Source organism: Onychostoma macrolepis, chromosome 25 (genome assembly GCF_012432095.1).
Source record: "Onychostoma macrolepis isolate SWU-2019 chromosome 25, ASM1243209v1, whole genome shotgun sequence".
Classification (NCBI taxonomy): Eukaryota; Metazoa; Chordata; class Actinopteri; order Cypriniformes; family Cyprinidae; genus Onychostoma; species Onychostoma macrolepis.
The window spans coordinates 11,078,454-11,096,273 of NC_081179.1; the positions used below are offsets into that span (position 1 = coordinate 11,078,454).

The window sequence follows — 17,820 nt, forward strand, 5'->3', positions numbered from 1 at the left end:
AAGTGTGTACATACAGTGAAAGTCAATGGAGTCCAAGGTTATTTTTTTGGATCCCATTGACTTTCATTGTATTGACAAAAACATCATCAACGTGCAAAGTATGCTATTTTGTGTTCTGCAAATGAAAGTAAGTCATACAGGTTTGTAACTACATGAGAGTGAGTAACTGATGAAAGAATTGTCATTTTGGGTGAACTGTCCCTTTAAAAAGCAACTATGGCCCTATAGAGTTTAAGAAACATTAAGTTTGTAAATATTCCTTTGATTTGAAAATGTAAGATCCAAAGCTGATAAACTAAGAGCACTTTACTGAGAAGGGTTGTGCCGCTTTATCCTAACTGCCTGAAACTGCGACGTTAAGGTTTGCATCTCCCCTTGTTCAATGTGCAATGGAAATGCCAAACAGTATTAAAATGCATTTTGACGACTTTGTTAATGAGGAAATATGATGCGCTTTATCTTTTTTGTTGTTGTTAAAATGTTCACTTTTTCTTAGTTTACAGCCTTTTGGGGAATCGAGATGTAGCTTATAACCAAAATTGATTTTTTTTTCTTTTTTTTTTTTTCTTATGATGTAATGGAAATAGTCTTTGTTGGTCAAATGCATCATATTCTGCATTGATTTCTAATGTAAAAGTGGAGGAAATGTCCTTCGGTATCACCGTGAATAGGGTACCTTCAATTGTTTAATCAATCAGTATTCAAACATTCCACTAAATGTGTGGTGTTAAACTTTAAGTGTCTTTTTTGTTTTTCTTGCACTGTTTTATCAGTGTTTAAGTGTACTGAACATGCATCATTATAGTTCTGGAAAATTCACCCTTGATTTTAGTGCTATTTCTCTCTCAATTTCCTACTTTCTCTTCATATTTCATTCTTTTCATCCTTTTCTACATCATACATAGTCTGTTTCAAGTTTCCAATGCTCCAACCTCTGATTGGCTGAACCGTGAGAGCAGGAACACGATTGGCCTGCATGGGTCAGGTGATCAGGTTGTTTCGCTTTGCACTGGCTCCCTTAACTATAATATTAACCCTCCTATTGTGAATGCAGCATGGGTCTAATGTATGAACATTTCTTATTAGATGTCCCAAACATCGCTGTCCTTCACCTAAAGTCGGCATTACGTTTGTTTGTACCAGAGCTAACGTACTAACAGAAGTGCACTTGTACGCTTGACTATCCCAGCATGCTTTTTAAACACCTGTTTTTCTAGTACACGGCGTCCCGTAAAGTAACCTCCCTTCTTGTTTCTCTCCGTGTTTGTCCTCTCTGTTGCAGAGGCTGCTTTACTATCCCAATCCCATGTAAGAGCACTCTCTTGTTCCTTTTCCTAAAAACAAACTGAGGTCGTCCTATAAGAAGACTTAGTTTTGCACAATTTTTCAAGTCCTTTTAAGGATTGTTTTTTGTAAATTTTAGCTTACTATTTCTTTGTATATTTCACAATAAAAGACTGTTTCTCCTAATTTATAATATATTTAAAGCCTGTACGCATAAAATAAATTCATTTTTATCTCTAAAAGTTTGTTTCTGCCTTTTTGTCTGCCGATTCAGTGAGCTTCCTGTGTAACCCTCAGCAAAGATGTATTTGTATTCATCAATGCAACTGCCAAGCTAATAAGAAGAAATGTAACCCAACTATCACAATTAAGTATAGGCTTAAAAAAAATAACCCTGTACCAGATATTTCGCACCCATGATTCACAAACATAACCCTCCCCCTTTTTTGTTTTTTCACTTTTTAACTTCACATCCCATTTTTTTTTTTTTAAAAAGCATTGGAACTGCAACAAACCATCTTTAATGAATATTCTTAGAACATACATCAGACCCATTTTAAATTATGCCTGAATTCCTTTATAGTCAAACTTAACTTGGTTCTTTTGGGTCTTTTCTATCCTGTCCTTTTATTTGCTTTTTGTAGGTGATTGCACTGCCTCCTATTTTGAACTCAAATGATACAACATAATCATTTCAATTATATTTTTTTTATTATTAGTGCTGTCAAACGATTAATTGCATCCAAAATAAAATTTATTTATATTTAATATATTTTACACACATAATAATTTAATATAAACAACATTTTTCATAAATATATACATGTATGTGTTTGTATTTATATATACATAAATATACACAGTACACACATTATGTAAATAAAAACTTTTATTTTGGATGTGATTTAATCACAATCAATCATTTGACAGCACTATATATATATATATAATTATAATTTTTATTTATTTACTTATTTATTTATTTTTGTTAAATCACGCTATTAAACTGCCCTTGGGGTCTCTCACACCCCAAAGAGAACATGAGGGTTAAATTTAATTTCATATCCATGTTTCATTTAATTAATCTTCCTACTTTGTGTAGGCAAAATATAATGATGGTAAACTGTCAAATAATTTTTGGGGTTTTTTTGTGTGCAAGATGTACAGGGTTAAAAATGAATGGAAAAAAAAAAACTTTTAGAAACATCTTTAAAGACTTTGTGCTATGTCTTTATCTCGTTTGACACACAAAAGCATTATTGACTGCAGTATTCAGCATATTATACAGGAATGACTATCATAGTGTGCTAAAGGGAAAGAGAGCTAAATAGTAGGGGTGTAAATTGGATGGTTCGTCACGATACGATATCGATTCTCATTCCCACGATACGATATTTGCCGATACCTCAAAAAATTCTACGATATGATTATGATTCGATTCGATACAGGAGTATATCAATCGATATTTCGATATTATATAGGCCTACCTATTTTAAACAACCCTATACATTTTTATTAACTCACAAATGCAACCAAAATATATAATGAACATTTATCAGAAATTTTCACATCCTGTACCTCAATTGGGACATTCACAACAATGAAAATAAATAAATAAATATATTATATAATTATTTATTTATATTTATTTATTTATTAAATATAATATCTTTTTTTTTTTTTTAAAAGCATTGGAACTGCAACAAACCATCTTTAATGAATATTCTTAGAACATACATCAGACCCATTTTAAATTATGCCTGAATTCCTTTATAGTCAAACTTAACTTGGTTCTTTTGGGTCTTTTCTATCCTGTCCTTTTATTTGCTTTTTGTAGGTGATTGCACTGCCTCCTATTTTGAACTCAAATGATACAACATAATCATTTCAATTATATTTTTTATTATTAGTGCTGTCAAACGATTAATTGCATCCAAAATAAAATTTATTTATAATATATTTAAAGCCTGTACGCATAAAATAAATTCATTTTTATCTCTAAAAGTTTGTTTCTGCCTTTTTGTCTGCCGATTCAGTGAGCTTCCTGTGTAACCCTCAGCAAAGATGTATTTGTATTCATCAATGCAACTGCCAAGCTAATAAGAAGAAATGTAACCCAACTATCACAATTAAGTATAGGCTTAAAAAAATAACCCTGTACCAGATATTTCGCACCCATGATTCACAAACATAACCCTCCCCTTTTTGTTTTTTCACTTTTTAACTTCACATCCCATTTTTTTTTTAAAAGCATTGGAACTGCAACAAACCATCTTTAATGAATATTCTTAGAACATACATCAGACCCATTTTAAATTATGCCTGAATTCCTTTATAGTCAAACTTAACTTGGTTCTTTTGGGTCTTTTCTATCCTGTCCTTTTATTTGCTTTTTGTAGGTGATTGCACTGCCTCCTATTTTGAACTCAAATGATACAACATAATCATTTCAATTATATTTTTTATTATTAGTGCTGTCAAACGATTAATTGCATCCAAAATAAAATTTATTTATATTTAATATATTTTACACACATAATAATTTAATATAAACAACATTTTTCATAAATATATACATGTATGTGTTTGTATTTATATATACATAAATATACACAGTACACACATTATGTAAATAAAAACTTTTATTTTGGATGTGATTTAATCACAATCAATCATTTGACAGCACTATATATATATATAATTATAATTTTTATTTATTTACTTATTTATTTATTTTTGTTAAATCACGCTATTAAACTGCCCTTGGGGTCTCTCACACCCCAAAGAGAACATGAGGGTTAAATTTAATTTCATATCCATGTTTCATTTAATTAATCTTCCTACTTTGTGTAGGCAAAATATAATGATGGTAAACTGTCAAATAATTTTTGGGGTTTTTGTGTGCAAGATGTACAGGGTTAAAAATGAATGGAAAAAAAACTTTTAGAAACATCTTTAAAGACTTTGTGCTATGTCTTTATCTCGTTTGACACACAAAAGCATTATTGACTGCAGTATTCAGCATATTATACAGGAATGACTATCATAGTGTGCTAAAGGGAAAGAGAGCTAAATAGTAGGGTGTAAATTGGATGGTTCGTCACGATACGATATCGATTCTCATTCCCACGATACGATATTTGCCGATACCTCAAAAATTCTACGATATGATTATGATTCGATTCGATACAGGAGTATATCAATCGATATTTCGATATTATATAGGCCTACCTATTTTAAACAACCCTATACATTTTTATTAACTCACAAATGCAACCAAAATATATAATGAACATTTATCAGAAATTTTCACATCCTGTACCTCAATTGGGACATTCACAACAATGAAAATAAATAAATAAATATATTATATAATTATTTATTTATATTTAATATATTTTACACACATAATAATTTAATATAACAACATTTTTCATAAATATATACATGTATGTGTTTGTATTTATATATACATAAATATACACAGTACACACATTATGTAAATAAAAACTTTTATTTTGGATGTGATTTAATCACAATCAATCATTTGACAGCACTATATATATATATAAATAAAAAATAAACAATTGGAAAAACAATTCTGGCTGCTACTAAGTCTTTTCTACAGATAACCAAATGACAAGCAATAGCAGAAAATAAATACAATAGAACAAAGACACAAGTTCAATAAACAGTGCTTTTCAAGTTTTTCAGCTCAGTCTAAAATAAATTTTAAGGTACGCTACAGAAATGTAGTAATCAAATGTAAAATAACTACATAATCTTCACTGTATAAATCAAATATAGATTAATCATTTTTGATGTTACAAAGGTTTAGTCAGGAGCAGTAAGCACTTGTATTTTTCTTTGACAGCATTAGATTTATTATTAGTTTGATTCCACTTTAAGAACGAAAGCACAGGTTTAATATTTTATAGCCTACTGATACACATGCATTTTCTTTCTCAACGGTTTACGTTAAGACATATGCCTAACCGACTGTATTTACTTGAATATTCGCCAAAACGCGCATTTTGATGTAATTTTGTCTGTATTGATTCATCCATGCACAAAAAAGCGGACGAGAGCTCAATTCGGTATTCGCGTGGTGTAGACGCTGTCTGTGTGCGCGCAGAAAACTTCTCTCACAGCTCTCCACTGTTCCGCAAATCCCGAGCGCCTTCAGGCAGTCCTTATATCGAGTCCTGATACCTGAGTTTGAACGAGAATGCACGCATTGGCGGTAATGCATAGACGGACATTATGTGAAAATGTGGACAGTGCCAAAATATAGGTGCTTATACAGATATCGATATTTTACGCGTGGCATCGATGCATCGTATCATCAGACGTCGTATCGATCCATATCGATGAATCGTTACACCCTTAAAAACACTAATCAAAACAGACATTCATATCTGGAGAGTGTTTCAAGGTTAGAATGTCTGTTTAACATGAATAAAGAGGTGATGAATTAGTTAATATTTAGCTATGTGTTCAGACATACTGTCAGCTCATGAAAGCTTATTCAATTACCTTATACTGTCATTCAAGCAGGAATTCAGCTTTACAAACCATTTCATTCAAGTGATCAACTAAAGACTGCCATGGAACATTTTACAAGCTATACATTGGTTAAAGTTCCTCTTCAGTGACACATGGAATATTAATATTAATAATGTAAATTAATAAACCAAACATGTTGTTGTTGTTGTTATTATTAATTGTTGTTGTGCTCGTGAAATACAGACATTAAGGCACAGTATGTAAGCCTAATCATTTCTGAAGATGGAGGGCATGATAGCAGGGTCTGGTTTATAAATTCAGTTTGTCATGTGTGTGCGTGGACCCCGCAGGAGCCGAATCAGACTCCAGATCTCAGAATGACCCGAAGGGTTTGTCGAAGCCCAGCGCTCCGGCTGAGAGTGCAGAGGTGCAGGCCCTCTCAGACTCAACAGAGGTCATAAACATGAGGTTGGTCCACAATATTCACTTTAAATGTTACGCCCCGTTCACACCAAGCATGTTAACTATAAAGAGAGAGTTCTAAAAATCGTTCTCGGTACAGAATAACAGAGTCCACACCACAGCTATAACGATAAAGGCACAGAAATGAAATTGTTGGAATCACTTTCAGAACGATTTTGTTCCAGCTTATGAACGATACAAACATTGTCACCCAATCAGAATCCATCCTTCTGTACTGAGCTCGAGAATTTAAAGCGTCATGCACGCGTGCGCTTAGCCCCGTTCACCAAGAACGATAATTATAAAGATAACGATATTAGTATCCACACCAGCGAACAATATCGTCTGTAAGCGCATGCTTGAACAACGAAACGCTTCATTTACCATGACGAGGAGCTACAAAATGTCTATATTTTAGACTCCACAAGTGTTATTGGGCCATATGAGAGAAATATTGTTTTAGTTCATTATTTCTACATTATCTAGAGTGAACTTTTTTTTTACATTTTAATAATTAATAATAATTGTATTATTATTATTATTATTATTACTGCACTGTTTTAATAAATGTTATTAAATAACTAATAAGTGTGAAAGCTGCAAAGATCCTGTCTAATACTTTCTTTTGCATATTTTGGAGTAGTGAAGTCAAAGATTCATCTAAAAAGCCAGATCCTGCAGATCCTGCACCTGCGTGTCCTGATTCTCCGCTGCAGAAAGGTCAGTCAAAACTTATGTTTTCCTCATAATGTCAGAGGATGTCATATTTTTGTCTTTTACAATGGCCCCAAAATGTGTTTGGACACTTTTCAGGTCACATATCAAAGGGCACATCCCTTTTATGCAAGGATGGCTTAAACGTCCAAAAATGACACTTTTGCACTATTAATTAGTGGATTGATTTATAGTTTATCTCTGAGTTTCCTGCTTGGATTTTGGTCTGTTTTTTGAATGAAGTTAAGGAGTGGCAGTGAAAGCCAGACTTTCCCATTGACGGTGTATTATTTTTGGCCTGTGGACGTGTCTTGCAGCGGGCTGAACATTTTGTTCGGTCACACATGTAGCTTGTTAGACAGCAGCTGTTGGATTTGTTTGCTTAGCTTGTCTTTATTGGCAATTGGCTGAAAACACATTCCAAGGTGAAACAATAAATGAACATTGAAACTTTGCATTATGTATATTGAAATAAAATGGTCTTAAATGATCAATGTCACTTTAAGCGCTCACTCTGATTTCCTCTTTTCAGCAGTGAAACGCTCCACAGCCAAAGGTGAAATTACCAGCAAAAACAACGTCTGGAGGAAGAAAATACGATCCAGTAAGTCTAGTTCACTCTCCCACGAATAAAACCAACAATATGGAAACCTTCAAAGACATGGCAGAAGTGTTTTTCCTTCCCATTAAGCTTGTGTTGCCAGCCACGATCTTAAATTCTAACTTGAGTTTCTATGCACGAGTTATTTATCTGCTCAAGGTTGATAAAGAGCTCAAAATAATGAGTCTCTCCCACTCTGTGTCTCGACTGAACATGGTGAATGATTCGGCCTTGCTTGTTGTAGTGCCTGTCATGTCAGTTGCCACACGTAACTAATCTGAATTCATTTGTTAATCCTGACTGGATTAATTTCAAACGTCATACATGATCTATTTATAAAAGCTAATGCAGCTTTTGGTCACCTGATCACATAAGCTTTATTATTAGAGCTCAGTTTCCTGGTATTTTGCAGTGAAAGCAAAACTCTATATGTTATATACATTAGAAATTCAGAGGCAGATTTCTGTCTTTTGTTGGATGCTGGTCATATCCTCTCTCACCAGAGGGCGCTGCTGGTCTGTTTCACAGCTATTGTTGAGATCATGCAAAAGCAATTAGTACAAGCAAATATTGCTTTCTTTTCAGCAAATTTTAATTGTTTTGACTACAGTTAATTCCAGATCCTTATTGGAGTTATTAGCACAACTTAGCCATCATTTACCATGTCCGATTCCTTGCACAGTAACTTGGCCAATATGATATTTTAATTCCAAGTGAAACTTATCAGAGTGAATACTGAATTTCACTATTTACTTTCTGAATTAAAAAGTTATTGATTTAAATAAAATAAATATGGTGTATATATATCTGTATATGTATGTGTGTATATATATATATATATATATATATATATATATATATATATATATATATATATATATATATATACCACAATGCATGAATAAATACATTTAGCAATGGAAAAAATATTGTGCTGGTGACATACAGATATTTTTATATCATTTCTCAACATGGAGAATGTGATGATTATTATTATAAATTGTTTGTTCATATAATTATTATTCATGTGTTTATTCTCCATTTTTATTTTTTATTATTTCATTAGATCTGTGATCACTTATCAAAGCCCTTTGTGGCATCATTTCCTCACACAGCTCTGCCCCTCGTCCTGATTAAGAAATTTCACCGTGGAAAACCAGACGATAAAACTGATGCCCTCGCAGAGGAAGATGGAAACTCAGACTTTGAGGAGATCCATGAATCTGTAAACGGATTTGCATTCACTTTTTTGGGCTGTCAATCTGTGTAATATCATTGTCTAACCACAAATGATCAGTTACTGCATCCAGCTGCTCTACAAATTGTACTTGGGAGGTTTCTTGGTCCAAATGATCAAAATAGTGTTTAATTTGATCATTCTGTTAACAATTCTTCAATTGCTATATCCATGAGCTGTTAAAGATAGTGTCTTTTCTTACACAGCTCTCCCCACAATGGCTGCAACATCGACTGTAGAGTCTGACTGCCCCCTAATGGAGGACAAGAAGTCAACACCCATCGAAGAGATCCCAAAAATCCCTCTATATCGCGCACATTTTCTTCCCGAATCCCCAAAACCTGGCACTTCCTCTCCAGAGCCTGTCATCACAGCCGATCCCTCAGAGGCGAAGTCCCTCAGCCCCAAGAAGAAGCTCACGCTGTCTTTATCTGAAAAGGAGAAGCTGCTCAACTGGGACTTGGCCGCTCCTGGAAAGCCCTCGACTTCTGGAGAAGAACAACGGGACAGAACCTCAACGAATCCTCCAAACGATCAACCAGAACCAGAAGCTCCACCAAAACCAAGCCGTCCTCAACCTGAACCCACTCCTCCGCTCCTTGGCTTCCAGCAGTGGGCCAACAGTCTCCGGAAGTCCTTCTCCACCAGCAAAGGAAAAAACCCTGTGGTCCTCAGAAGAAACAGACCTCTGAAAGCCAGGCCGTTGTCTGAGGGCTCCTTCAACCTCGGTGGCTTGTTTAGCAGCAGCATTCAGAGCAACCAGGATGAGGAACACAGCAACATATCTACCGATGACAGTCAATCCAGAGTGAGGACAGAAAGTGAGCTCACCACATTACTGGAGCAGGTGGCTCTCAGCTCCAAGACCCACAAGGGCACAAAAGATGACATGGCCTCCTTACCGCCCAGAAAACTCAATTTCTTCTCCTCTCTGCGCATTAAGAGGAACGAAGGAGCAGATCAGAGGAAAGGAGACAACCAGAAGGACATCTTGACCATTCTTTCCAGGTTCAGAAGCAAAGGTAATTGCAGGTTAAAGTGACCTTTGACACTCATCTGCAGTTGAAAATGCCTAAATTAAAATGTAAAAGAAAAAAATAAGCGCAGAGCATTTAACAGGTGCAGCAACACATTCATTCATCTGAACATAATTTCACTGTTTAGTGATTAAAGTTTTGATGCCATGCACCGTTTGCATGACGTACGCATGTGCACAAAACCCATGTTGCTGCTTGTTAACTTCATTGTTATTATATGCAGCACTGTCATCTCTTATATAACATAATATAATCTCCCAGTGGCTTTCATTATATTCCCTGCATGCAATATTCAGGTAACTGTGGAACACACTGCTTTAATCTTGTGATGCATCAAAACATTTCTAGAAGCCAAAGGAGGGAGAAAAGCGTCATATACATACCACATTGTTTGCTGTACAATGTTTTGATGGCATAGTGATAAAGTTTAATAAATGTCATTTCTAATAATAGATCTGTTCTGATGAGCTGGTTCATGCACATTTATGTTCATAATCAGCATAACAGTTTTTTTAGGCCAATATATGTGATCATATCAGTTATTTTATTTTTTAATCTTTATCAACTGATATTGGGTTTGTTTATATATATACGGTATTTTATATTATTTATATAAATCAGATTAATCTTTTCTTTCTTTTTTTTTCTTTAATTATTAGCCAATATTTATTTACTTGCTTACTGATAATTTCCTGTTTTTGTAAATGTGCCTTGACCTACAGTTAACTAATAATTAACATTTTGTTGTTATAATAATAATTATTATTATTAATTGTTTGTTTGTTTGTTTATTTACTTATTTTGATACCAACTCATACAGTAAATCCCTAAATAAAGATGCCTTGAGCTAAAATAAAAATTGACATTATTATTAATGTATTATTTTAATTCTAATCTCATTTGTCTATCTATTTACGTTCTTATTTTGATACTAACTCATGCAGTCAATCCCTAAATAATTAAAGATGCCTTGAGCTAAAATTAAAATGGACATTATTATTGTTATTGTTTATTATTATTATTATTGCCACCCCATATTGGGCTTTTATTGTTTGTTTGTTTTTTAATATTTACTGATAAATCCTTTAATAATAAACATTTTGCATATTTAAATGATACATTATTGTTGTGGATTTGTCTCCACAGCGCCTGCTCAGCAACAACAACAGGAGTCCAACTCATCTAGTGAAGAGGAACAGGAACCAGACTCACAAAGGGTAAAAGCTCCTCTACTTCTCTTAAAGAAACACAACTAAAGCTATTCCAACAATTTGTTCAAATCTTCTACATATTCAAACAAAAAGCCCTAATTTAAACCGTCACTTTGTTTATTATTTGCTATAAGAAAAAGAGAAAACAGCCGTCCAACAAACCAAAAGAGATCAGCTGAAAAGACTTCACCGGGCTCAGGTATGACATACAGACACATTTATCAATATAAATGACCCATAGATTGCTATAGTTTTTAAATAAATGACAGTAATATCATTAATAGCATTTGTTAAAATTAGGGGGTGGGGATCACATTTATTTATGAACTATACTTTCCTATATATTATATTATATATTATATTTTCAGAGGGAATTTTTTTCAGATTTAGCCAGTTTCTGGGGACATTTCCTGTAAATTTAACTACAAAGTGTATCTACTTTGGAAACATGCATATGAATTAGATATAGTCCAGTTACTCAAAGTATATTGTAATTGGCAGGTAATCCAAAGACAGCTGGAGGAAGTTGAGGAGAAGCAGAGAGCTCTGGAGGAGAAAGGTGTGGCTCTGGAGAAGATCCTCAGAGGAGAAACTGGTACGGCACATTCTAACACGTGTTATTACATCTGGAAATATATTATTTAAAGTGCCTCATTATCAGTCCCATTGTCCTTACATGTCCCCCGTCTCCACCCACTCGCTCTGTGATGGTGATATGATTATTTAAAGGGGTGTTATGACACTTACAACTTTTATGTCAGTTGCTGACAGCTATGTGAATTAAGCGCACAATGCTCTATCAAGCGTGCAAACTTGAGAAATATTTTGCCGTCAGGAATGAGTTTTCGCAAACTTATTTCCACAAACTTGTTTTTGAATTCATTATTATATCATTATACAAGTTATTGTTTTTTTACCGTTTATTTCATGTCACACAGGAAGTCATAGGGCGTCAAGTCACTTGACAGGGCGTCTCTATGTGGACTTCCTGTTATTCTTCAAAGATTGATTTGATAATGAAAAACTAAAATGGGGCAACTTCTTGAGCAATTTTGCCAGGCAAAATTTTTTAGAATAATGTTGCTTAGGCACTTTCCCAATGAGAATGGGTAACAAAATAAATATATTTATTCAAAATGATATATTTCATTACTTATAATTTTTAATTATATGTAGTATGTATTTATTTTTGTTATATTCTATTTTTAATTGTTTTTTTTATTGCCTTTGTCAATGTACTGTGACTCAATTTGTACATAATTTAAAATATAAAATAAATAATTACTAAAAAGAAAATGTAAAATACACATAGTACATTTAAATTATGTGTGCTTTTATTTGTAATACTTAATTTATATTTTTATTTAATTTTGTATTTTAATATTATATATATATATATATATATATATATATATATATATATATATATATATATATATATATATATATATATATATATATATATATATATATATAATTTTTATTATTATTATTTTTTATATATATAATTTTTAATTTAAGTAATTTGTATGTTTTATTGTATGGATTATGTATTGTTAATGTCCATAGAAAGAAGCCACATCAGGACTAACCCCTGGATCCATATGGCATGTACACAAAGACAACCTGCAAATAAGCTGCAGTCTTATTGTTTGACTTTTTTTAGAGGGGGAAATTAGAGATTCAAATAATAGTGATTTGCATTCGAACTAAATGGCCATTTAGAGTCAAAATTATGTTGAAATGACTGCAGAGGTAATGGGTTCTGTAAATAGACAGAGAAAGGGAAAAGTGCCTTCGAAATGAGCTGAAAATGTGATGTTTCATTATTTTGGTGAATGTTGATCTACGTGGGGATTATTAAAGGCAACAAGTCTTTCCGAATGAAAAAACGCCAAATCGCAGCAGCCTTTTAACATACTGCATAATGAGTTTATAATCATATTTTGAAAGCTCTAATTATAAGGACTGTATATTGAATTTTAACATCTCCTAGAAATTCACTTCTCCTGCTTCCTCAGAAATTCCACTTTTGACATCCAACAACCTAGACAGGCATTGTTAGGCATTAAGAAACCAAATGAAACTACTAGGAAATTCAAAGATGGAACTTTGCTCCTAAATTTATAGTTGAAGGCTGCCATAATGCATAAAGCAAGAAAATGCATTGCTTTAAGTGTCATGTGACATCTTATTCCGGCTTTGTTTCGTCAAAGTACCTCTCTCTCTTTCACAATGCTGCAAGGATGCAGGCGGTATAGAAGACGTCCTTTTTGTGAAGTGGACCGCAAGGATACAGTGTGTCTTCTATCAGCAGACTTCATTGAGGGCAGAAGAATGCTATTAATAAATACATGGGGGCGAATCTTTTGTGACGGTGCACTTTGACCTGCCAGAATCCAATGTTTGGCATGTTTACGTGTCTTTGTGTGGATAATTGTATTAAGATGAGGGGCTGTGGGGTGCGCTTTTTTGTTGAATAGGTTCTTTGTTAACTGACATTTGCGGCCAAATGGATGGAGAGTTGGAGTATGTTGTAGACAATCCTCTGAAACTGTCAGTGTGGGAGACTCGAACTTTGTGGCTCTATAGGTGACTATTAGCTCAATTATAGTAGTATTTGGTTTTTGTCTGACTCAAAAGTATTTAATTATTATATTATTATAGTACTAAAATATTATTAAATTAATATTATTATTTAGTAAATATTATTACTAAAAATTATTTTATAGATTTGAACAATTGAGCATGCATGAGGTTTCCAAAGTCACAGAAAATCTTGAAATATCAGGCCTAGAAAATTCATGAAAATCTATTATTTATATATATATAATATTTTTTTATTGTATTTTTAATTTCATTTATTTTGTTTAATTTTAGTATTTAGTTTATTTTATTTATTAATATTTACATTTATTTTTAAAAGTTTACATTTTAAATTTTTTTTTTGACTGGAAAAGTCATAAGGCAAATTTTTTCAGTAGCAGTTTCAGAAGCTTGGGACTCACATTGTACACTGTAGATGAAATGTTTAGCAGCGAAGTATATTCATTTCTGACACCATCATATGACTGAGTCATATTAGTCGTATTATAGATTTCAGTATTCAGTAAATTTAGTCTATGATGTTGTTTTCACAGGCGACGACTCCACAGATGAGACCATGCTACTGCAGACCTGGTTCAAACTGGTCCTGGAGAAGAACAAGCTGTCGCGATATGAGTCTGAACTCATGATCTTGTAAGTACTGTGACTCTTGCAGTTTTTTTTTAAGCAAGGTTTTTATATGCGTTTTACACATGCTCCTGTCTCTAGTGCTCAAGAACTGGAGTTGGAGGACACTCAAAGTCGGCTACAGCAAGACCTGAGACGACGAATGGACACTGAAGGTTGGTTTGTTATGATACGTACACACAACTGTTTCTTATTTAAATGTTGTTATTATTATCAATTATTATTGATGATCAGTTATTAATAATAGTTCTTTTAATTAATAATTTTTTTTTGGAAACCCTGCTGCAATTTTGTTCAGGATTTTTTTTTTTTTTTGGCTTTATTACCGCTTTTGATTAATTCAATGTGTCCTTGCTGGAAAAAAAAAAAAGTATTAATTTATTATTTTAAATTTTTTGTTTACTTAACCCAAACTTTTGAATGGTAGTGTATCATAGTTTCCACAAAAATATTAAGCAGCAAAAATGGTTTCAACACTGATAATATAAAAAAATGTTTCTTGAGCAGCAAATCAGCAGATGAGAATGATTTCTTAAGAATCATGTGACAATGAAGACTTGAGCAATGATGCTGAAAATTCAGTTTCAGCCTTGGTGAGCAGAATAGACATTTTTAAAAAACATTTCAAACTTCAGACAGATGTCAGATATAGAGCAACATAAAAAGGGTGGTTTAAGACCTGATCTAGGTCGTTGTCTTGGATGTATTCAACATTAAATGTAAAAACATGTAGGTCTGTGGACCAACTTTTCAGATATCAAATCTGATATTGGATTGGATGATTGGTTATTAGAGTGATAAAATATTGTAAGTGGTGGCACATTTACTTGTGAACAGGAATTGATAGCTGCTGAGGAAGGTGATAGTGTCTTCATTTGCAAGTCAATGGTTGGTCCCTCAGCCTCCGGCAAACACAAGTTTATTTCAGTTCTCGATGGTGGTGAAAGCTCACTGTTTACCAGTGAGACACATGTGGCGCTAAGCCTGCGATTGCTGCAGAACAATGCTTGATTATATTTACATTGAATCATTTAGCAGACGCTTTTATCCAAAGCGACGTAAAATATGAGAACAATAGAAGCAATGAGACCATCGGGAGTGCAGCAGTATACAAGTGCCATGACAAGTTTCAGTTAGCCCAGCACAGTACACGTAGCTAGGTTTTTTTAAATTTTTTATAGATAGAATAGGTAAGTGTTAGTATTAGTTGGTCAGGTGCTGGCGAAAAAGATGCGTCTTTAGATGTTTCTTGAAAATGGATAAAGATTCAGCTGTTCGAATTGTGATTGGGAGGTTATTCCACCAGCTGGGCACAGTCCAGGAAAAGGTCCGTGAGAGGGATTTGGTACCTCTTTGTGATGGCACCACAAGGCGTCGTTCACTTGCAGAACGCAAGCTTCTGGAGGGTGCATAAGTTTGAACTAGTGAGTTTAGATATATTGGTGCAGTGCTAGTTGTTGTCTTGTAGGCAAACATCAGTACCTTGAATTTGATGCGAGCGGCTATTGGTAGCCAGTGTAACCTGATGAAGAGAGGCGTAACGTGAGCTTTCTTTGGTTCATTAAAGACCACTCTGACTGCTGCATTCTGGATCAGTTGCAGAGGCTTGATAGTACATGTGGGAAGGCCCGCCAAGAGAGCATTACAATAGTCCAGTCTGGAGAGAACAAGAGCTTGGCCGAGGAGTTGTGCGGCATGCTGGGACAGGAAGGGTCTAATCTTCCTAATGTTGTATAAGGCGAATCTGCAGGAACGGGCCGTTGTAGCAATATGGTCTGTGAAGCTTAACTGATCATCGATAACAACTCCAAGGTTCCTGGCCGTCCTGGAAGGAGTTATGGTTGACGAACCCAGCTGTATAGAGAAGTTATATAGTGTTATAGTTGTCATAAGACACATTTGATGTTGTTCAAAGTGATTAAACCTTGTTACATGGTGAAAATGCTATATTGGCAATATTTTACCTTATTATTGACCATAGGCCTCTCTTTGTTTTTTCCTCCGTTTCCAGACTGCGAGAAGAGTGCCAGTGAGCTGGTGGAGGAGCAGAGCCTGCTGGTGGAGATCATGAAGGTGGTGGAGAAAAGAGACAAACTGGTGAGTCTGCTGGAGGAGCAACGGCTGAAGGAGAAAGCCGAGGACAGAGATCTGGAGAGCATGATCCTCTCCAGAGGCTATCAGTTCCACTGGACCTGAACTTCTCACACTGGATGAAGAGCTGCTGTAGTGACCTACAAGAAGAGAGAGAGCCTTATTTGAAGATCAGCTTCTGGATCTTGAACAAACGCTTGTTTAACTGAATGCTGCCTTGTGTGTTCTTGAAAAGAAATAAACCCAGAACCAAACACGTGCCTCTTTATTAACTGAAAATGATGAATGTTAGATTTCAAAACACAGGTTGCACAGCCACAGAGGTGAGAGGACCGACTGCAAATGTTATTCACACTGGTGCAATGATATTTCTATACTTAAAGCTATTTTTCTTGGACTTGTTTGATTTATCTTCCTGTTTTGTTGAAACTCTTAATGAATGTTTGTTCCGTTCTTCAGTAAATATTCCAATAGAGGCCAAAGTTTAACGCCAGTGATAAAGTGTCTGTTGAGTATTTGCTTGTTTCTTAGTCTTGCAATGAACATGATATCTTAAGTGACCTTAAATTGCCACCGTTTCTAAAGTAAAACCAAATATCATTGTTTCAAGAATCAAGATGTGCTTAAGAGGATGTATAAAGGGCTCTGGTTTTATTTTTGTTTGTCTGTTGCCTTGTGTAATTTATTTAATAAATGTAAAAACAATGAGTGAACTCTAATTACCTCCAGAAAAATTTCTTAAGATCAAATATGAATTTGAATGTTTAATTTCTATAAATGTGCATATACTAACACTGAAAATAATTTAAGAATATTGGACTGACATGACACCTTCATAATCATGACATGACACATGTCATGATTATGAAGGGTTTTTATGCATGTTTATGACAACTGTCATAAGCGTCATTCGCTCAGTTAATGCAAAGATTACATTGTTTGAGATGTCTTTGTTATGGGCTAGGTTAGGGTTAGGTCAAATAATGTCATCTTTGCATTAAAAATGACAACTGAGCGAATGACACTGAATGACAATTAAAAATGACACTGAATAAACATGCATAAAACCACCTTCATATTCATGCCGTGTCATGTCCTGATTATGAAGGTGTCATGTCAGTCTTATGCACACCCCTTCAAGTGAAGTATTACCGAATATTGTTATAAATTGTATAATATTTGATAAGCTTCAGTATATTATAAAATAATATAATGAATAAAAATACAGTATATTATAAAATATGAAATATTGATTTTTTTTTTTTTTACATATGAATTTCAAAATGTTTAGTCTAATTTACGCAAACTAACACTGAAATATTGATTTGTATTATGTCTAAGTATACATAATACAAGAAAACTTCCCCCACTTTATATTAGGTGGCCTTAAAGGGGTGGTTTACTGCTTTTTTTCTTTGCTTGATTGTGTTTATGGGGTGCAAT

At 33.9% G+C, this 17,820-nt stretch overlaps 3 protein-coding genes across 4 annotated transcripts in view; all 3 read left to right on the forward strand.

The window, feature by feature from the left end:
* mical2b (microtubule associated monooxygenase, calponin and LIM domain containing 2b) overlaps positions 1–2,875 on the forward strand; it is a 38,965-nt gene extending 36,090 nt beyond the window's left edge. The window contains exon 26 of one of the 2 annotated variants that reach the window (XM_058768069.1): positions 906–2,875. In XM_058768069.1, the coding sequence (XP_058624052.1) occupies positions 906–946 (41 nt within the window). In that variant the 3' untranslated portion in view covers positions 947–2,875. The remainder of the gene's footprint in view (positions 1–905) is intronic. The other variant, XM_058768070.1, reaches the window with a different exon arrangement.
* Positions 2,876–8,835: 5,960 nt separating this feature from the next.
* On the forward strand, positions 8,836–11,097 carry LOC131533850 (F-actin-monooxygenase mical2b-like). The gene is made up of 2 exons (XM_058766278.1): positions 8,836–9,826; positions 10,988–11,097. Exons 1-2 carry the CDS (start codon positions 9,022–9,024, stop codon positions 11,095–11,097), a joined length of 915 nt encoding a protein of 304 aa, XP_058622261.1. The 5' UTR covers positions 8,836–9,021.
* Position 11,098: 1 nt separating this feature from the next.
* On the forward strand, positions 11,099–17,468 carry LOC131534937 (F-actin-monooxygenase mical2b-like). Its single transcript, XM_058768068.1, has 5 exons — positions 11,099–11,251; positions 11,554–11,647; positions 14,193–14,292; positions 14,368–14,441; positions 16,298–17,468. The coding sequence occupies exons 3-5, from the start codon at positions 14,216–14,218 to the stop codon at positions 16,480–16,482; spliced, it is 336 nt and encodes a 111-aa protein (XP_058624051.1). The 5' UTR covers positions 11,099–11,251; positions 11,554–11,647; positions 14,193–14,215; the 3' UTR covers positions 16,483–17,468.
* The last annotated feature ends 352 nt before the right edge of the window (positions 17,469–17,820 follow it).